We start from the raw sequence: 23,483 nt of genomic DNA on the forward strand, positions 1-23,483 counted from the left end.
CTTTAGGGCAGAGAAAAAAGTAAAATGGCAGCAAAATGAAAGATGCAGTTAGAAGCTACTCTGAATTGCTTCTCAGAGTGACTTTAGAAGGTTTTGTGTGCCTTGCTTAAAAGTTCCATCCTTTACAATAACAGGTTGGTGCAAAAGTAATTGCAGATTTTTTTAGATTAAAAATAATTGCAAAAACCATATTTATTTTTGTACTAACCTAATGTATTGACTAACAAATGATAAGTAGCAGATGCCCCAAGTGCCTTTAAGGGTCACCGCAAAAGAGACATTCTGTGAGAGAGGACAGTTGCTGAGAGTCAGTTATGGGGGCTTTAGCCTCTCCCTCCACACAACCCTCAGCAAGTTTCTAAAGGGTTTTTGGAGATCCACGAAAGGGAGTCATCAAGAACAACTCACACAATGTTTATAGAATATCTAATACTCAAAGGCCACTGTCTAAACACCATCCCAAGATGAATCATCCCTGAGAAAAAGCAAGTAGTCCCCACTTGTTATTTTACTACTATATTCAAAGGTCAAGTAAAAAATATTAATATTACAATGTATTCCTAATTAAGGGGAAGAAGAAGAAGAGTTTCCTGTCCTCCTGAGACATAGTGAGCTCAGAGGCTTCCAAACTCTGAGGATGTGACTTTAACATGCTATAGAAATTTTGATTTACAACTCAGTCTTCAAATTCCTGGTAGTGAGTATGGCATGCAAAAAGAAGAAGGTTAAGTGCAGATGTTATTAAAATATATAGGTGTTTCTTATCAACTGCTGCAAATATGTAACAGAAATATTTCTGTTTAGCTAATACATGTTAATAACATGAATTATACACATACATATATGTATATATTTCTATATATATATAAAATGTGTATATACATTATCTATATCTATCTATCTATATATATATGTATGGAGGACCTAGGATGTTGGAAGCAAATTCAGTGCATAGAAAGATTGGCATAAGGATGCAAATTAACACAAATGGTTACAAAGGGATTTCTCATTTCAGGTTGATTTGATTAGCAATAATCGTTGAATCTAATTTTTCAGGTAATGTTTCTTCCATCATTTTCCAGGGCAGCAAGCTGATGAACATCTCATTTACATTTTTATTAGCCTATAAAGCTTTTCTTGCTTATGCTCTTCTACCTCACCCTGAAAGCAATACTTAATGTTTAATAAAGCCAACAGAGTCTATGGCAAAGACCTGAGTGACAAAAAGAAATTGACAAGCTAGTATCCTTTTATATTACTCCTTACAATTGATACATGCTTAGAGAATTGCTCTGAGACCTTAAAATAACTGACAATAACACATGATCTATGATCTTGTGTTTATCTCCAGACCAAAATCCTGCAGAGTAGTAAACTGCTTTTTTGCCTTTAATAAAGAGTATTCTGTAACACAGGGCACACTCAGTAATGGGGTATAGAGTTTATGGTTTCAACTCCTGAGAAAACCATTGAATGCCACAGAATATGCAGTGTTTTTAAATTGAGTCTTAGATATTTAAGACTATGTGTAAAAGAAAGGTTTAGTTTCAGAAACTTAACTGTTTGAAATGAAGGTATGTCAAGTTTTGGCATTGTGGAACTGCACATGACTACGAAAATCAAGTACAGAAACCTATAAAGTTAACGACAACGAATGGTGATTATAATACCTATCAATCATGAATGACATTAACTAGAGAGATATTTAAACAATAATTTGTAATGATGTGCATTGGCTGGCATATTTGGCCCTTGCCATGTTTTCCATATCCAAATTATGGTAGTCCAAAGTGTGCATATTGGTGGACTCCTACAGAAACAGGAATTGTTTCTCTGACTGTGAAATTTTGGGAGACTTATCAGAGACAAGGTAATATTGCTGTATTGTGTGAAATGACAATGACATCAGGCTACGTAACAGATTCAGAGAAAGACAGAGACAGAAAGAGGCAGAGAAAAGATTCCAAATTATTTTTACAGACTCAGTATGACATTTATTTCAAAATCTGACAAGGATAATTGTTATGGGGAATTGTGTCTCCTCAAATTCACGTGTTGCAGCCCTAACCCCATAATACCTCAGGATGTGACTATTTACAGATAGAACCTTTGAAGAAGAAATTAAGTTAAAATAAGGTCATTAGGGTGGGTCTTAATTAGTATCACAGGTGACCTTATAAAAAGAGTAGATTAGAACACAGAGACCAAGATGCCAGACATGTGCACACACAGAGATATGACCATGTTAACATACAGTGAATGCATCTGCAAACCACAGAGAGAGGCCTCAGAGGAAATCAAATTCACCAATACCTTGATATTGAACTTCTGTTGTCCTGAGCTGTGAGAAAATACATTTCTGTTATTTAAACCACTCAGTCTGTGATATTTTTTGATGGCAGCCTTGGAAACTAGTGCCATAATACAAAAAAGAAAACCATAGACCAACCTCACTTATGAATATTAGAAAAACAAGTTTAGCAACAGGCTAAGGGAATAATGTACCATGACCAATTGTGTTTCATTCCAGGAGTACGATGCTAATTCAATTGAAAAATGATAATTGTTCTGAAAATATCAACCATTGCAATTAGGAAAGAGAGAAACAAGATGTTTAATTATCGGAAGGGAAGCAAAATTATCACCATATATTGAAATTTAATTGTAAACCAGGAAGTTCCAAAAGACTCATCTAAAAAATATGACAATAAAACAAATCGGTAAGTTTAATGGTTTAAACTTAAAAATCAAGAACCAATGTTTCTTGATTTTTAATATGTTTTATATAGTGTGTATATAGGATACACACACTATAACAAATTAGAAAATGTCATTCACATTGCAATGAAAAGATAAAATACTTAGGAACAAATTTTAACAAATCTATGAGAAGAATATTCTGCTGAAACATCAAAAAAGAAACTTGAATAAATGGAAAGAATTTGTTCTGAAATAGAAGACTCAATATAATGGGGATATTAAATTTCCCTAAGTTAAATTGTACATTAATGTTTTATTCTACTTAGGATACCACATTTTTTCTTTAGAAATATATAACAGTAAAATCAGAAACAAAACAGAACGAATAAAAATGATTGCTAACCTTCCTAAAGTTTATGTGCTAGTTAGTGTCTAAGCATTTGACATATATTGTCATTTAACACATACACACACACACATGCACGCACGCGTACACAACTATTATGGTGCGTGATAGTATAATCCACTTTCTAAAACTACAAAATGGAGGCCAAGGGAGGATAAATTACTTTCCTATAGCTGAGACTGCGCTGGGTCACACCTGAAGCCAGCATAGTACTGGGTCTTGCCCAAAGCCTTTGGTGACTATTTCTTGGCTACCACTCTTGGTTATTCAAGGCCTGAGGGCTCTTTAATCAGCAAGTGGTGAATCCTGCCAGGTCTGGGTCCTTCCTTCAGCGCACTGGGTTCCCTTCTGTCCCAGGGTGGGTCTAGAAATACTGTTCACTAGCCAGGGCCTGGAATCAGGAGAGGGCTTCCAGAATCTGATAGTTGCTTTATTTTACCATAGCTGAGCTGGTTACCAAAGTTGCAAGACAAAGTCCTCTATACTCTTCCTTCTTCCTTTCCGAAGCAAAAGAAGTCTCTCCCCAAGTTGCACTGCATGGAGTTGGGAGATGGGTGATGCAAGTACTCCCTTGATCACCACCGCTGGGGTCTCACCGGGTCACATGCACCCCAAGTCCACTGGCTGCAAGCCCAGAAGAGCGTCAGTACTTGCCCAAGTACTGTAGTCCTTGTGGCCTTTCAAATTTTTTCAGGATCCCAGCACTATAGTCAACCAATGGTAGAGCTAGCTGGAAGTCAGGTTCCTACTGCTGCAGTGGAGGCTTACCTTCTGGCTGAGACTGGTCTAAATGCTTCCTCCATGTGGGCTGGCAGAATTCTGCCCTGTATTGTTTTCCACTCTGATAGGCCAGCATTGAATTCCAATGCAAAGTCCGACGATCACTTTGCTCTCTCTCTCTCTCCCAGACACATGGATTCTCTCTCTGTGCCATGCCGTGCCGCCAGCGAGGAAGGGGGGAAGAGTTTAGGCAATGCAAGATTGTCTTTCCCACCCTTTTCAGTGCCTCTTTTCTTTCCTCTTTTTTTGAGACAGAGTCTTGCCCTGTCATCCAAACTGGAGTGCAGTGGCATGATCTCGGCTCACTGCAAGCTCTGCCTCCAGGGTTCACACCATTCTCCTGCTTCAGGCTCCCGAGTAGGTGGGACCACAGGTGCCCGCCATCACACCCAGCTAATTTTTTGTATTTTCAGTAGAGACGGGGTTTCACCGTGTTAGCCAGGATGGTCTCAATCTCCTGACCTCGTGATCTGCCCGCCTCGGCCTCCTAAAGTGCTGGGATTACAGGCGTGAGCCATCACACCCAGCCCAGATATCTCTTTTAAATCTAATTTCTTCTAATACTCTTTAGGTGAGGGTGTCTTAAATTTGAATATGCATATGAATCACCTGGAAATCTTCTTAAAATGCTAATTATAGGCAGGTCTGAGGTAGGCTTGAGATTCTATTTTCTAACAAGTTCACTGGTCATACTATATTGCTGATCAATAAATCAGACTTTGATTAGGAAAGCTTTAGCCTATGAACTGATTACTAAAATTTTAATTACAAAAAGATAACTGCAACTGAAGCATTAGAAACTTCTGCATTTTTACAGAGTCATAACTGCTTAAGAATGCAAACAGTGAGCCTGTGGTGGGAAGGAGGATTAATCGTCTGGAGTAGGGGCCTTGTCCAGTACCCAGGTAAGAGGTGGCCTGCCAATTCAGGAAGAGGCCCCACTTGGCCACTTTCTCTCATGGGGGTGTTCCTAGCCTGATAATTTAGGCACATTCTTGTGACTAGAAGTGCAGTTTGGGGACTTGAAGTTTTCATTGAAGATTTCCTTTCAGCATTGATTTATAATGAAAATAGACAGATAGTAGAAAGAGAATTGCATTTACACTATCAGTTGATATGTAATTATATATCAGTCAGTCATATATAATCATAACATAATTTTGATAGAAATCAACCTTATTGAACATGAATGAACCTTGAAAACTTTACACAAAGTAAAAGAAGACAGTCACAAAAAGACCACATGTTACATAATTCCATTTATATAAAATGTCTGGAATAGGCAATCTGTAGAGATGGCAAGTAGATTAATGGTTGTCTTGGCAGTGAGGGGTGAGTGAGACTGACTACTTAATGGGTATAAAGTTTCCTTTTTGAGTGACAAAAATATTCTAAAATTAGATTGTGATGATGATTACACAACTCTGCAACTATACTAAAAACCACTGAAATGTACATTTTAAATGATGAATTATATGGTATGTGAATTTTATCTCAACAAAGCTATTAAAAATGTAATGCAGAAATTTTAGAGAAAAATAATACAGCCCAAAAGAATGGGGACCATACAAAAAGGCACCAGAATATCTTAATGTGCTTGGTCTTTGAGATGGTTCAGATCTGCAGATATGGCATGTTTTCCTCACATATTCTAAGCTTCTATGTATCATGTCCAAAGCTTAAATTCTGGTCAGGTGAGCTGAGAGGCTACTGTTTGGATCAGGAGAGAAGCAGTGTAGCACAGTGAGTGAGAGCCGGCTCTGAAGCTAGGTGGCATGAGAAGACCTGTTCTACAAATTTTTGGCTCTGTCACCTTGACAAGTTACTTATTTTTACTTTGATTTTCTCATCTGAGGAAAATAAGGAGAAAATCTCAACTGAGGATTAAGCCAATTAATATGGTCAGTACAAAGTTATCTATTCAAAGCATTAACTATTAATTTGTTTCACTATTTGTTCTGATTCCAAATGGAGTTCACAAGGGACTATTGCCTATTCACAAGATTGGGACAGACCTGCTACTGTTTAGGTAAAAAACTCATGACTACTTTCTCTCTCTAAAAAAAATAATAATAATAAGAGAAAGATAGAGAGAAACCATATTTTATAATTCTAAGCATTTTGCCATTTGTGCCTTTGGAGAGAAAACTAAAGCCATTATTAAAAAATAACTTACACAGAGTCCAAGGCTTCTTGGCAAACAAAATTCTCTACTGAAACATTTAGATGATTTAGTAAAGAATGAATTGAAACAATACTGAGTGCATTTCCTTGAAATCAGAAATAAATTCCAAAATAACTGGGAAGCATTTCTGAAGCAGCGATTGGATAAGTGTTTACAATTTGAAAATGGGATATGGTAGGATAGAATAAGTTCAACTATGAATAATGCTCTCACCTCACAAGGTGTAGATGAAAGTACACTTTTATGTAAAAAGAAAACCACTCCACAACCGCTATATATTATACATTGGTTTTACTTGTTTACTGCATGCCTTTCTGTTCACTGCTCAAACAGCTGACACAGTTGTCAACGGCTGCAGAAAACTGATTTGACTTCTGGCAACTGCAGAAACTACAGCACGAAACACCAGAGAAACAACTTTTTAAAGAGTTATTTGACTAAGTATAAAGTGTTTTACACTTGTGGTGTGAGTGTGTTGTGTGCTCATACACCTACATTGTACTTCCATAGGTTATGCCCATATATTGAATGCGTTATAAAATTAGTTTTGAATCATTTAATGTTGCTTTAATCATATATGTAGTAATGCCTGGGCTTTAGATAGTAACATACTCAGTTTGTTTTTTCACTTTCTGAATACTTTTTTTGTGTCTTGTGGGTATAAGCTGTGTTATAGCAATAAACAGAAGAGTCTCGGGGGAGTAATTGCTCTTTTATTTATAAGACTACAGACGTGAAGGTAGATCACCAGGTTGGAGTCCTATCCAGCTTATTTATTTATCATCTGAATGCCCATGTAGATGTCATTCAACTTCTCCAGTCCTCAGTTTCCTCACTAATAAACTGAGTCTGACAGTAGTTATCTCACAAAACCACCAAATGACAAATGTATGTGAATAATAAAGTACCACCAAATGTTAGCTAATATTTTTCCTTTTCCATGCCTAAGAAAGCATATGACTCACATTCTCCAAACCTAAAGGGTAGAAGAGGATTTAATGCATGTTTATTGATTGCTGACAGGATCTTAGGCCTTGTACAAAGCAGCATATGCAAATGTATTGATAGATGGATGTATCAGTCAAAGAGAAGTATTGAAACCTGGGACAACTAATATTTGCCTACTCTTCAAAGCACAGTAAATTTAAATCTGAGTCCCAAATTGTAGTCAGCATGTCTAGGAATCTGCAGCACATGTTCTCTTCTATTATTGAAGAAGACAGCTGCCTAGTCAATGTAAATTTTATTGTAAGATTGTTTAATAGAATTCACAATTATGGGAGGACAAACACACTTGAGACACTAATGGAAGGTCTGAATTTGATATGTGGAGACAAAGAGTCCTGTCAGCCTTAGCATCAGCTATTGTTTCACAGAGAAAGGTGGGCAATAAAAGATAGTGACTATTAATGAAACGGAACACCCACTGATCCGTTGCTATTCCTGCTAACCATGATAATAAAAAATAGGAGTGGAATAAGCACCTAAAGTTTTAGTATAGTAAGGAAATACTCGATGTATATTTTATCCCAATGTGCTCTACCTTTCTACACTAACCTTTTTGATACCCAGGATCCTTTAACTCTTGAAACTCTCCTAATTGTAATATTAAAATAATCTTAGTCCTTTTCACATCACTGAGCAATTCTTTGTTTCCTTCAGTGGCTATTCAATAATTCCTTAGGTCTCTGCGGAGATTCTCTTAGGCTCAGTCCTTGGACCATCCATTATGCCCAATATACAACTTTAAGCTGTTGTTATGGTTTTAAATATTACCTCTATATATAATCCCTAAAAATTTATGTTAATCCCAAATGTGTCCATTAAATGTCGTTTGTGTGTTTTTAAATGATTAACGAACATTTCCGCTTGAAAATTTGGATGTCATCAGAAAATCAACATGTGTGGAGCTAATTGATTTTTCCTCCAAATTGAATCCTTTACCCAAGCTTTTATCTTTGTTTGTTTAATCATCATGTAATCGCACTAGAATTCATGCTAAATAATGCAGTCAAAGAAATCCTTTTAAACACATTACTTATCAAATCTCCAATTATTCTCTTGCCGAAATATTTTCTCAATAGCTCCCTATTTCCTATGGGGGAAAAGAATCACATTGGTTCTTTTAACTTTCTTTAAAGAGTGAGAAATTCTGTATTCTACTAATCTCTTAATCTACTACACCACCTATTCTTGTATGTTATATATTATAAACCACAGAAATTGCTTCTTGCACTGAATTAAACTCCTTAGACTTCTACTCTCCAAGTTTCTTTAGTCTGGTCCATTCTTAACACCTAATTTTACCTACAGGGACTCTTCACAGTTTGTTTCATGTTATTTTACTCACTGTCCCTTGAATGTGCTTAGCTCATTCTTTCCATCCTATTTTTGGGCCAGATCCCTCTTATTTTTGCTGTCTAGTTCTCATCATTCTTTAAAGACTAGTTCAGTTTTAAATCCCCTCTCATAACTCCTTCCCTAACTCTTTGAGTCCACATTAATCTCTGATATGGTTTGGCTCTGTGTTCTCACCCAAATATCATCTTAAATTGTACTCCCATAATCCCCATGTGTTGTGGGAGGGACAAAGTGGGAGATAATCAAATCATAGGGGTGGTTCCCCCAATACTGTTCTCGTGGTAGTGAATAAGTCTCAGGAGATCTGATGGTTTGATCAGGGGTTTCCGCTTTTGCGTCTCATTTATTCTTTCTTTGCCTGATGCCATCCATGTAAGATATGACTTGCTTCTCCTTGCCTTCTGCCATGATTGTGAGGCTTCCCCAGCCATGTGGAACTGTAAGTCCAGTTAAACCTTGTTCTTTTGAAAATTGCCCAGTCTCAGGTATGTCTTATTAGCAGTGTGAAAATGGACTTATATAATCTCTATCCTCACTAAACTCTTAACTCTTCTAATTTTGTGTTCTCTGAGATTTTCTCTATATTATTATGTTTCTAGTTATAGATAATCCCTAACTTATGAGGGTTCAGCTTACAATTTTTTGACTTTACAATGGCATGAAAGTGATACATATCAGTGAAAACTATACTTTGAGTACCCGTACGAACATTCTGCTTCTCATTTTTAATACAGTATTCAATAAATTACATAAGATATTCAGCATTTTCTTATAAAAGAGGTATTCTGTTAGATGATTTTGCCCAACCGTAGACTAGTGTAAGAGTTCTGAGCACAGTTAATGTCAGCTAGGCTAAGCTATGATGTTCAGTAGGGTAGGTGTGTTAAATGCACTTTCCATTATGATATTTGCCACTCATGATAGATCTACTCAGATATAATCCCATCATAAGTTGAGGAACACCTGTATTCCTAATTATCAAACCTACTCTCATCCTTCCTACTCCTTACTTATAACTATATTGCTGTTTTACTTTTGAATTGCTTATATGTTTTTTCTGCATATTTATTTTGTGTGCCCAGTTACATTACAAAATATTTGGGGGGAAAATCTATGTCTTATTTTGTTGTATCATTCCTATATTTCTATATTCTAACCATTTATAGATAAAATAGGGGCTCAAAAACGTTAAATGAATTAATACATATGGGTAAAGATATATTGACAGTGAGTATTTACTACAATTACAATTGACTCTTAAACAACACAGGTTTGAACTGTGCGAGTTCACATATACATAGATTTTCTTTCATCTCTGCCTCCCCAGTGACAGCAAAACCAACCCCTCCTCTTCCTCCTCCTCCTTAGCCTATTCAATGTGAAGGCAATGGCGATGAAGACCTTTATGATTATCCACTTCCACTTAATAAATAGTAAATATATTTTCTATTCCTTATGATTTTCTTTATAATATTTTCTTTTCACTAGCTTACTTTAAGAATATAGTATATGATACATGTAACATTAAAAATATGTGATAACGGACTGTTTATATTATCAATAAGGCTTCCAATCAGCAGTAGGCTATAGATAGTTAAGTTTTAGGGTAGTCAAAATGTATATATAGATTTTCAATGTACAGGTGATCAGTGCTCCTAACTCCCACATTGGTCAAGAGTCAATGCTAATAGTTTTCAAAGAATAATCCAACAAATACATTCATTTTGAATATAATTATTTTAGATATTTTTGGATACCCTTTTCTTTGTTATCTGATCAGTAATTTAATTAGCCCCCCCATAGAAGAAGAGAATAAAGGCTAATGTATCTATACTGGCTTTTTGCTGTGTTAGCTGTTGACTGTAAAAGTCATCAAATATCAGCTAATGAGGGAAGTCAGAAAACCTATGAAGAATTGCAAGGCAAGAGTAGAGATCTATTTGGAACACTTTGGTGAAGTTTGCCCTAAGTCTGGTAAAATCAATATAATACTTTCTTCCATATTATGATTTAGAAAGAAAGAAAACAGAGCTATTTGAATAGAAGATGAAGAAACTAAGCTCTTAACCTCTTTGCTTTAGAAGCCTTTGTAATGCTATCATTCACAAATGTAATCAACACATTAGGGAGAAAAAGCATTTTGTTTTGAAGACATAGTCTGTCATTTTCCTGCATTAAGAAGTTGATCATGTTTTGCTAGAACTTAGTGTCTAACTCATAAATTATTTCACCCAGATTTCTTAATGTTTACCACTCATTTACTTTATCAGTGGCCTCTGTTTTTTCTTTCTTTTTTTGGAAAACATTTATATTTAAGTGAATCTGATGGAATTTCCCCTTTCCTCACAAGTACCACAAACTCACTTATATTTACAATGAATCTCACCAAAAGGATTTATTTTCCAGGAAATAAGGTGATATGGAAAGGAGTGGAAATGTCAACATGAAGGAAATTATTTTGCTCTCAATGAGATATTTTAATATTTATTGTATGTAAGAGCCCTTTGAAATGACACTGTCAAGAGAGATGGATCACATCTATTTTATAGGCTTCATGTATAATTTTATATGCAGCTCTATTTGTTCACAGTTTGTGTGCATATATGTATGTGTATTAGTGAAGAAGGTATAATTGAATTTGCAACATCACTAAAAGGGAGAAACATAACTATTTAATAATGAGGATATGAGACTTCTCATCTTTTACATTGTTGAGCTATTGGTGTTTCCACAATTGATAAAGTGTGACAATCATGGGATTTTGAGTAAAATGATCAGGATTCCAAACGTGATTCTTTTCCTCAATAGCTTTGTCATTTGTCAAGACAATTATTATATAAGAGCCTTAGTTTTATATCTATCAAATGGCAGTGGCAATAAAAACTATTCCATGAGGATTTGTGAAGTTAGCCAAATCATGCAAATGGAAGTTCTTCCCATAATAGGATATATAAAATTAATACTTTAAATTTAAGACAAGATCCAGAGTCCTTCCTGTGACCTTTAAAACACTGTGTGATTTGGCTTGGAACCATTCACCAGACCTTGTCTCCATCATTCTTCCTCCAGCTCACTCCACTCTAAAATTCTGACTCAATTATGTCCCTCAATCTCACCCAGCTTTTTTAGGCCTCAGGGTCCTTGCAAGTGCCATTCCTTAAGCTAGAAATTCTTTTCTCTCCTTTTACATGGTTGACATTCTCATTACATTTAAATCTGTTTTCCTATATCACCTCCTTTCAGAGGCCTTTTCTGTATAGCTTATTTTAAATAGTGCCCCCTTTTCTCATTGTTTTCATTTTACCTCACTTTATTATTTTTATAGTACTTACTACTAATTAAAATTATATAATATTTTCTTGTCTTTATTGTCTATTTTATTCTTTAGAGCTAAACTCTACAAAATAAAAATTTCACCTGACTTTCTTGCTACTGTCATCCCAGCGCCTAGAACAGTATCTGGTGCATAATAGGATGTGAATATATATTCATTCAAGTAATACATAAGTAGATAAACGAGTGAATGATTTTTCATTTTGTCCTTACTCTGCATTAAGCAAATGATAAAGTGATTTATATAAATTATCTAATTTAATTATTATAATAGGCTTACTAATATTCCTATTTTATAAGTGAAGAAAAGAGGGAGGTCATGAGATTCAGTAACTTTCCCAAGGTTAACTTGGCAAGTTGTGGAAACTGAGCTGCTATAAAGCCTCTGTATATCTAGCTATGTTATTGTTATGTTAACTGATGATTAAATACACTGTTAGAAAACTGACTGAATTGACTAGCCAAAGCTTATTTATTTATTTATTTATTATTAATTAATTAATTTATTTATTTTTTGAGACGGAGTCTCGCTCAGTCGCCCAGGCTGGAGTGCAGTGGCCGGATGTCGGCTCACTGCAAGCTCCGCCTTCCAGGTTCACGCCATTCTCCTGCCTCAGCCTCCCAAGTAGATGGGACTACAGGTGCCCACCACCACGCCCAGCTAATTTTTTGCATTTTTAGTAGAGACGGGGTTTCACCGTGTTAGCCAGGATGGTCGCGATCTCCTGACCTCGTGATCCGCCCGCCTCAGCCTCCCAAAGGGCTGGGATTACAGGCGTGAGCCACCGCGCCCCGCCCCAAAGCTCATTTATACAGCGAAATTTTACCCCAGTAAGAAATGAATGTGTTCAATAGCTAAAAAATAAACCAACCTGTAGAGTCTCAAAGACAGTATTTGAAAACAGTTAAGAACAAGAACCCAAAAAGTAAATAATCTTTGTTTTCACAGGTGCTAAAGGCATGATTTACCTCTGGGTGGCCAGCTATTGTAGCAACATGGAGGGCAGTGAGGCCACCATATCCAACCTGCTGTATATCAGCTCCACTGTGAAGCAGAGAAGTGATCAATTCTGCATTATCCTGTAAGGAAACATATCTTTAGTGTTACTTTTCTGCTAGTAACAAGTTCAAAAGCTGTGCAACTAGATGTATTGATTGTCTATCAGCCAGTTCAGGTGCTTAAAGGAAACTTAAGTGTGATTTCTAGCATAACAGCACCTTAGATATCAGAGAATAGTTCTCAGATGGTGGGAATGTAGGACCAAATGACAAAGGTGTTCAGTTCTAATCAATCTTCTACCACTTGAACAAGACAGACAGACAGGACATTACCTATGGTGAGACTCTTGCAACCACAAACTCAGTTTTACATGTAGGTTCCTCCAATGAATATGCTTTCCCAGCAACTAGAATTAACTCCCAGTGAGGTCAGGAATTTACAGAAATAGTTTAAAGATTTATTTTTTTTTCCTTTTAGAGATGAGGATGAAATATGCCACCTAAGAAGAGAGCATGAACCAAGTACTGAACAAAGTGCATGCAGCCCAGTAGGCTGTTTCATGATAGTTCAGTAATTTCTTCTTATCTAATACATAATATCATTAAATCTATGAACAATTAATTCATAATATCTTTCTTAACTTGACTCATTTTACCAGTGAATATGTTAGAACCATTATTTGAGCCTCTAAATTTGAAAAATTTGTGCAACAATTATTCTTACTTTTTTATAATATTATTTGTATTGTATTTCTGCCTCTGGAAATACATGAAATAATATTTATAATATTAATAGCAATTAACATTCATTGACTTTTTATTTTGTAATTCAATATTGTAATTTTGTATTGTATATAATCTTTATAATACAAAGATTTCCATGTTTAAGCCTCAAAGTAGGAATTTAAACCACAACTTCTATAATGTTTGGTCTATCAACACACCAAGTAACAATAAAGTCAAGTCATAAGATAGGCCAGTGCATTTATGGCTTACATACATATAATATCAAATACTGTTTGTTAAGAAAACTTTACCATTAAAAGACAAAGTTTGATTTTTTAATGCTGTCACACCTACATAAAGGCCTTCAAGAAGTTCTAAAAAATGAAAAAACTTTGGTAAAGAGCTACAAATAGTAAAATAAATGTTATAGTTTCCAAATCTTCTCCTTTTTCTACTTGCTTTCTCAAGAAAGTGAAATAAATATTGCATCTTCAACCTTTCTTCTTGCATTGACTCTATATGCTTGAACTATAAACTTATGTTTTCTCCGTTATAAAAAAAAAAAAGGTTTTTTTTTTTTTTTTCCACTGAAGCTAAGCTAATTTTATCCCTATTCTTGCCTTCATATTCCAACCTTCTGAAAAAATGATATTGAATCTGTTGACAGTTCCAATCTCATTTCTTTAGCAATCTTTAGGTAGGTATACCCAAGTTCCACATAAATGTCAAATGAGTTCATCATACTAATTCTACATTGAATCTTGCTTTTCTCACACTACTCCTCACTAAGGCAGATTATTTTCCGCTTCTCTTTGCATTGTATTACCAGGAGAAGTCACCATGACTGTTTCTTCCACCTGAGGCATTAAGGACCTCACCAGTCTCCTCAAATCACTTCCTCAATTTCTAAAGGTAAACTATTTATCAAAACCAGTGTCTTTGTAGTCATTCTCTCTATGATTAGATCATCTCTCTCTTCTCAAAATTCTTGTCTCCTTTGCTTTCCTAAAACTACATTCTTTGATTCCTTTTTGTTGCCTATTCTTTGTTTCTGACTGTCTTCTAAAAGTGTATGATTTGGAAATTTAGCCCTAAGCTGCTTTCCCATTCCTAAATCCCACTTTGGTAATTCTTACACAATCTGACAAATGCAGCTTTGGTCCTGACTTCTCTGCTAACTCTGAGTCCCATATATTTGGCCTATTAATGGCATCTCAAATGCAAAATTCGAAATTGTTCTTGTAATTATCATTTATAATTTTCCCAGGCTGACTTGTCATATAACATTCCTTACTTATATGAATGGCACTTTTTTATTCCAAGGGACCTGGAGTCCCTTCAGCTCAATTTCAGAATTGTACTGGTTTTAACTGACTTATACTTCTCACATTTCTTCTCCTTATTTCTAGCATCATCCTCCATATTATGCAGCTTCCTAACTAGTCTCCTCGACTAATAGTTTTTCCCACTGCAGTCCATCCTCCATACTATTAGATACATTTTCCTACATCCAGTTTTGATCATGCATTTCTCTCTTCAATACACCCTTTATATGCCAAACAAGTATTTATTGAGCATATCTGGTGTATTAAACTCTTTTCTGAGCAGTGGTGACAGTGCAGTGAGTAAAGATAGTGAAATCCCTGCTCTCACAGAGCTTATATTTTACTATGTTTATATGAATGAAGAGACAAAAATTAAACAAATAAGAAATTGCTATACAGTAGCTTAAAGTATCAACTGCTATGAGATGAAAACAGACAAATGATTAGATGGCTATTTTAAACTGGTTAATCAGGGAAAGCTTCACTGCAGAGGTGACCTTTTAGATAAATGGTAAATGGCAGAAAGTCACAATTTCAAGGATAAACATTAAAATATGAAAAATAGTGCAAAAGTTGTAAGACAGATATAAGTTTGTTGTGTTCGAAGACCAGCAACAAGACCAACGTTGAGTGAATGGTTAAACAAGTGAAAAAAAGTTTTCAAGATGAGGTCAAAGATGTATAATCTTGCAGAACCTTCTAGGCCATGGTATGGGGTATTTACATTTTTTTCCAAGTGCAATAAGCAATAGGGAAATAAAATGAGAGAGAGATAGGGAAGAACCAGGAAGAAGCAGATTTTGAGGCAGAAGTAAAATGTTTCATTTTCACATGTTAAATTTGAGCTGCATATAATGCAGGGTTAAGATGCAGGTCATAGAATTAGCCTCCCTAATTAGAAATTCAGCTCTGACAATGACTATGTGAACTGGAGCAGTTCTGTCACCCCTCTTTGCAAATTTTCTTGATTATATAAAAGGAAAAGAGTAATTATATCCACCTTAAAATTGTTCTGATAATATCTGTGAAGCAATTAAAAGGTACCTGGCACCACAATACTCAATACAATTTGTTATTATTGGGCATGGGAGTCTGCGGCTCAGTATAATCTCAATGAATGGTACCTTCCAAATAAAATATTGATTTGATTTCATCACTTAGCTTCTCTTTCCCCTTTCCCTTCACCTCCTCCTTCTAACTCCACTCCCTCTGCTTCATGAGTTAGGCACTGAAACAAACAGAGGAATAAAACATGGAAAAAGGCTGTACCAGTACTGGAAATGAGAAAAGTCTACTAGTTTGGCCGTGGATAGGCTGCCAGAAACTGAGAATTCCTCCTCCAGAGAAAACAGTTCACAGGAGTTAACTCTCACTTTACCAATAACCTTAGTGAAGGATAAAGGCATGAGTAGTCTTGAGATAAATAGGAAAAACATTGCCTTAAAACATTTTTCCTGCAGATGGTCGTAAATTTAAATGCAGAGTAGTAGGGAAGATCTTTTTAAGCATAAAGTTATATTTTAAAATAGAGAGAAAATATGATAGATTTGAGCAAATTAAAGTGTTAAAAACACAATAAGGCAAGTGATGAGTTGGAGAAATATCCACAACATATAAAACTGACAAATGGTTTACATATTTAATACATAAATAACTTGTATAAATCAGTAGAAAGAGGGATACTGTTTTATTCAACAAATATTTATTAATGAATGTCTATTTTATGCCAAGTACTGTACTAGGCTCAATTAAAATAAATGTTATATAAATCACAGAGCATGTGAAACATTTATCTGTTAGGCAGTTTTAGTAAACACACATTTATCCTTTCCTCAAGTATCTTTGTATTTTCTTCTTATTCAGTCAATATTTGTGGAATTTTTTAAAGTATATTAGGATTCCTTCAGAAGGGCAAATGGTGAGGTCAAAAGTTAAGAGTAATAATTTATCCTTTCATACCTTCGTTGGATTTCTCAAGATTGACCTCTAATTGGTCTAAATACTTTTTAACTGAATACTACCAAAATAAAACTTTTATGCAGCTATGCTAAAGATAATAAACATAAATCAGTAATTGCTGCATATAAATTGCTTACTATAAGTCAAGTTCCATGAAAAGTGTTCTATATATATCCTCTCACTTAAGCTTCACAATTTACTTATGAGAGAAAATAATTATTAACCCTATTTTATAGCCGGTGTCACTCAGGCTCAAAGAATTTAAAGTGCTAACTGAACCTTAGTTTGTAAGTGTTAAAGGTAGAATGCAAACCCAGGTCTGTTGGACTCCAAAGTCAGTACTTCACTTCTGAATTTCCATAGTAGTTTTCCTGATCCAGTCTCAAGGAAAAACTTGAGAGGACATACTTTTGTTGTATTTAACTGATAAGTCTCTTACTCTACAGGAATATTTTGTCCTAATGGAATAATTTTAAGAGTCAGCAATATGGTACACACCTCCTGGAAAAAAATTTCCTGTAAAATGCAAATATTGGGCACATTTCAAATACTCTAAGTTTGATCTCATTTATTGCTTGCAGTTTGCCATATATAACAAACATCTAATGGCAATGTTTTTAAAAGAAAGTCTGTTAAGACTTGCTTAGAGAAGAGTCTTGTGGGAACTGGCAAGTTTCCTTTATGTACTCTCTAGCTAAATTTAAAGCATTATTATTCAATGTGACACACAGAAGCATCCTATAAGTGTGAGATAAATAAGCTCTTTGTAATGTATTTATGTGTATCATATTTATTATTTTTAAACAGAAGAAAATCCATGTGCAGAAGAACGAGGCTTAGACAAAAAAGCACTCCAGCTATATCCTTGAGAAATAGAATTTGAGGGAAAATTGATCTCCCAAAATGTATGTAAATGGATAAAAACATGTTGTAATGGTAGTAAATGCAACTCTGTACTACCCATAAAACTCTAAAACAACGCTTACTTAATATCCTGCTTTGTTGTTAGCTCTGTGATTATTGCTATGGATAAAGTCAAGATAAGCGACCACTATGTCACAGAGCTCAAATCCTCTGCTACCATATCACATCCATTTTCAAAATGTATTTATTAACAAAAAAAAAAATTTCAACTCTATTTCAGTATAGAAAATAAACTGATGTATAAAAATGTACTTTCTTCTGATTATGGACAAAATATATTTTCTGGTGGTTTTATGAGCATTCATCTATACTCTACCCACAGATATTTGCTTTCAGTGGCCCTTCCCCTGGAACCTGGGTGGATTGTGACCAATAGCATGGAGCAGAGTATTTCTTTTCTAAGGCTAGGGCATAGAAGACCACACGGCTTCCTTCCTGTTTGCTGAAAAACACGCTTTGCGAGCCCTGATCTACCATGTAACAAATCTGACTAACCTGTGTCAGCCATGGTATAAGAAAATGCAGTCCACATGGAGAAGGTACATCGCTCATGAAGGCTCTCCAATCAACTGTTTTAGCTAAGTTCAGCCTTCCAGTTATCCCAGTCAGTGTGTTAAGCCTCCAGAGAATTCCAGTCTACCAGCTGATGAATAAACCCATTCATTCACATTTTCTTAGGTGAGGCTCTAAACATTGTGGAACAGAATCAAGCCATCCACACAGCATCCTGTCTGAATTTTTGAACTAAGAAGCCATGAGAATAAGAAAATAGTTTTGTTAGAGGACCAAGTTTGGGATAGTTTGTTATGCCTCAACAGACAACCAGAATACCTCTGAGAAGAAAATGTAAAAAACAAAGAAAATGAATAAATAATTCAATAACCCACAGTACTACCATATAATCACTATTATTTATGTGTGTACTTTTCCCTTCCATTCTTTGTCCTATGTATGTGTGTTTGTGCAACTAGATGGAGCACAAGCTACCCCAGCAAAGCAAACTCGTGTTTCCATATTGATGGGCACTTCCTACATTTGTGACACGTTTCTTAACCTTTTGAGCTGTCAAGTTTTTGTCTGTAATATGAATATACAATTGTATCATTCTCATAGCATTGTTGTGAGGATTAAATCAGATAGTGTTGTAATGCGTTTAGTACAATGCTTGACACATAATAATTGTTATTATGGTCACTATTGATCTAATTCTACGTATAGGTAATTTCCTTTTATCATATATTGTAGAATCATGAGCATTTCCTCACGTGTGGTAAAAATAGATATGCCACTGAGACCTCTCTTTATGAAGAGGGTGGCAGGATGGTGGTTCGCTGGCAGCTTTCTCAGTTATTTCAAGATCCACTGCAGTGTTAGAGCTGTGGTCAGTCTCTTCTTAGGGTGGCCCTTACTCCCAGTCAATGACTGAGTAAGGTGGTGATAAAAGAAGGAACTCAACATTTCTACCCCATGTGGCACTCCTTTCATAGGCAATTTTTCCTCTGGAACTCCTCAATGGGCTGGCAGAGATTTTAGCAGATCTATATTGGGATCTGACAGCACCCCATAACCAATTCTGTTTCCTTCCTTTTCCTTTCAGAGGTGTCACCTTTAAATAAATCTCTTGTACTCCTATATTCTTTTCAGAGACCAGTTTTTAGAGAACCCAATTAACATTCCATAGCATGAAATGTGGTTTCTTTAATGTAACTTTAAATTGAGGCTGAACTGGGATTTGAAATCAGGTCTTCTGTTTTTTAATATTATGCTTTTCTTAATACATCATGTTATTTCCCCCTCCCCCCCATTATCCTTCAACTACTAATAATTTGTCTTTCGTGTATAAGCCCTGACCTTATATTCCTCATTTGTATAAAAAGAAATATAATACCTACCTTACTTATCTTACAAGGTTGTAATAAAGATCAAATGACATAATGTATGTGCAAATGCTTATAAACTCAATATACTTACAGGTGTATGTAAGCTTATATTCATATTAAATGTATCACCCCCAAGATTGGCCTACCTCTATGAGAATATTCACCTTATGACTCAGCCCACTCTGTCCCAAGAGATGTTTAGTCATAAAATACTTACATTTCTTTACCTGTAGGGTTACAGAGTTGGACTAAATTCTTTTCTGTAATATCTTATTCACCTCTAATATTCTCTGAAGTGTCATAACAAACTCCAAGAAGGAGCTGAACTTGGTTTGGAAAGAAAACTAAGTTTCTGGATATAAAATAGGGACATATAAATAAATGTTTTTAAAATATGTTTCTCTAAGTATATTTTTTCTTCACCAGCATAGCAATTGTTAAAGTTTATGTGTTTTTTAAGGAAAACAGTTTTTTTAAAAAGCAATTTTGGAGGTGTTGAAGAATATTATTAAGTTTTCCTTTAGGACAAGGAACTATTCAGGGCTTCAGTATGAAATGTACTTAGTTCCAGGCATTAAAATTTAATGGACTAGAGCTGCCTCATGCATCATAGACATCCCCAGTGAAAGTATCCATTAATCAGTATGAAAATAACTGCTCACTCACAAAGGTTCATACCTATACGTCTCTTGTTGAAATAATTTTGGATTTATTTTCACAAAAGATATCAGTTTTTAAGAGTTTCAGTGTGGTGGAAATACTTGACTTTGCTTGACATTTTGGAAAACAAAAAAGAAAGAGAAGTAACATACTCTTAGATTGAGTATCTGTACTCTTGCTTTAGACCTATTTTTTACCCTCAACTCTGCCAACCCTCCTTCTTCTATTTTCTCATTTTCCATAATGTCTTTCTCCCTGCAGCATGCTTCCAATTGGCCCTTGAACATCCTTAAATCATCTCTCATTTAATAATATAGTGATGATTTAACAGGAAGAGGATAATAAGAATCTCTAGCTATTGCAGTGGGGCGGGGGAAGTAAATACATGCTACTTGAAAAGGCATAATGAATATTCTAATTTTTAAAATTTGTTTTTAGCTATAATGTAATATATATTTTAAAGTTTAAAAATAATATTTAAACAAACTCTGAACTTTTATGTTTATACAAAGAGAAAGAGTTTAAAAAGATAGGACAATGCTGTTTCAGTAACCTTCCTGATCTGGCCATTCCTCAAATATTGCCCAATCTTATACTTTTTGGAAGAGCAATTAATGTTTATAGCCTCCATTTCCCTAACTCAATTTATTTTCAACCCAGTTTTATATCCTCTTCTCCCCAGAATTTACTAAAATATCCCTTAAAGAGATATCTGACAATTTCCTATTCTAGTGGCCCAAATAGGACACTATTTTGCCCATTGTCAACCTGATTCTACCTCCCTTGAAATACTTTTCTTCTCCCCAGTTACCATAGAACTATAACTTCATTCTTCACTTATAAAACATCGATTTATTAATGTGTGTACATAAAGGGTTGTCCTAAGCACTCAGAATAAGATGATAAGCAACTTGGATCTGATATCTGCCTTGATGATGCTCATAATTACTATCAGAGATTACAAACAGGCTACAAGAGGAATGGAAATATATATGGCTCAGCCTGTAGAGTATTTATAACTAAAAATCTGCATTAATGGCCAACATTGAAATATTAGGAAACTTCACATCATTTATGATTCTCTGAAATTTAGGGAAATAATGGGTCTACATTGTTACATGACAATGATTAACTGAAGCTGAAGAGTGACCATTCCCTTTACATGAGGCATATGTTTTCTAAGTTACCACAGTCTTTGCCACTCTCTCGTATCTCAAAAATATTCAGTCTTGAGTTTAAGTTCCCATTTATCATTGTCTGTTATATTATCCAACACTTTCATTTACTTATGTCATCCTTAAAAATATGTGAGATCATGACCCCTAATATAGAGGAAAATATAAAGATTTAGCTAAGTAATAATATACAGTAGCATACACAGTATAATAAGTACTGGGTGCTAAGAGAGTACAATGCAGCAATATCTAACCCAAACTTGGGAGGGATCAGGGAAGGTTTTCCAGGAAATACTACTGTCTGGTATAAGAATTGAAGCATAAATTACAAATTACCATCTTCAGCTAGGATCCTATAAAGATTTTATTGAGAATATGTTCATTTAGAAAGAGACTATGAAATATTTCATTACTAAAAGGAAATGTGCATATAAACAAGCTATCTTAATGATTGCTCTAATTTATGAGTAAAAATTTTCTCTAGTTTCTTAAGTGAAAATCTACTATTAAAGTGTTTAAAAGTCATCATTAACTGGAGAATTTAGTTAAATATGCAAAAAGTGGGAATTTTTTTTTTTTTTTAGTTTTTTTTTCCTTCTTCAAAGTACTTCTTCTTATTACTGTCTCGTCAAATTCCCATTTAGGGAAAATGCAATCTTTAATCAGGAACCTTTATTTGCTCAAATAAAAAAGTAACTTAGATTTAAAATCTCCATTTAAGTTAATAAATATTGTAATCTGTCTTCTAAATCAGTGGTTCTCAACTGGGAGTGATTTTTGCCTCTCAGGGGTGATGTCTGGAGATATTATTGGTACTCACAATTGGCACGAGGGAAGTGGCTGCTGTCGTCTAGAGAACAGAGGACAGGGATGCTACTAAACATTTTTATAATGCACAGGACAGCCTCCCACAGCAAAGAATTACCCAATACAAACTGTCAGTAGTGCCAAGGCTGTGGAACCTTGGTCTAAATTGATAGCATTTAGAAAGTATGAAACACTTACTTAGGGTCTTAGTTTCAGGATAGTTGAAAACAAAATTTCAACTTTGCAATCAAATATATGTGCTAAAGAGGAAAAAAAAAAGTCAAGATAAAAGATATTAATACAATGATTCAGGCTACAAATCGCCATTGATAGAAAACAGAGTTTTCTGATGGGCACAGTTATGTAACAAAAAATACGTAGGTCTGGTAAGCCACGCAACATAGGTTTAGTTCGATTTTTTCCCCCATTCGGGTCCTTCCCCTTTGTAACACCGATATAAAATGAGTTCTGTTTCTGAATGATTGGAATTAGATCTTGCAAGAAATATATAGGATGGGATAAATGACCATTACCATTCAATATTTGCCTTTATCATATGAAATGTTAAAAAAATGTTAATGAATCAAAATGCTACTTCTTTCTCATGAAAGAAATTTCATTAAGTGACTTGTCTGTGTATTGAATGAGAGTTACATGTAAAGCTAAATTAGATGGGCTAATAGGATTTTGTTCATTAGCTTTCTCAATTAAGATCTTCTAAACTATATCAGAGGTCTCACTTTTTTCCCCAAAGTCTTGTGTTTCATTTTAGGATTACAATTTAGATACCACCTAAAGAAGTATGCCCTATAGAGGGATTATAAATGTGACAGGAATCTTGTAATAAAATTCATTAGGTACAAAAAGAATTAGAAAATCTACTTATATACATTTATATGTAAAGATGAATGAAGTTTCTTTCATGTTTAACATGTAAATTTACACTGGCAGCTTCAGTTCATATATCAGCTAGTCATGTGTCACATATAGTACCCAAAGTATAATATACAAATACTTAAAATTCTACATAGGAAAGGACTGAGAGCTGCCTCTCTTTCACTCTTTTTTTTTTTTTTAATTTTTAGTTATTGGGGATGTGCCATAGCTTATGTGAGCCAAAGTAAGTGGGTTTATAAATTCTAATATCAAATTTTAACTGAATAGACACTTTAACTGAATAGACAAAATTAGCAGATATCTTTAAGAGAGTCCTGTGAAGAAAATACACAACATATATATTACTAAGGTAAGAAGCAGCAAAGA

General features: G+C 34.8%; 1 protein-coding gene across 1 annotated transcript in view; it reads right to left on the reverse strand.

Moving 5' to 3' along the window:
• Positions 1–23,483, reverse strand: part of TNNI3K (TNNI3 interacting kinase) — a 180,990-nt gene that overhangs the window by 133,468 nt on the left and 24,039 nt on the right. Inside the window, 1 exon segment of the mRNA XM_073007904.1 lies at positions 12,735–12,845. Within this exon segment, the coding sequence (XP_072864005.1) occupies positions 12,735–12,845 (111 nt within the window).

The sequence above is a fragment of the Chlorocebus sabaeus genome, chromosome 20 (genome assembly GCF_047675955.1).
Source record: "Chlorocebus sabaeus isolate Y175 chromosome 20, mChlSab1.0.hap1, whole genome shotgun sequence".
Lineage (NCBI taxonomy): Eukaryota > Metazoa > Chordata > Mammalia > Primates > Cercopithecidae > Chlorocebus > Chlorocebus sabaeus.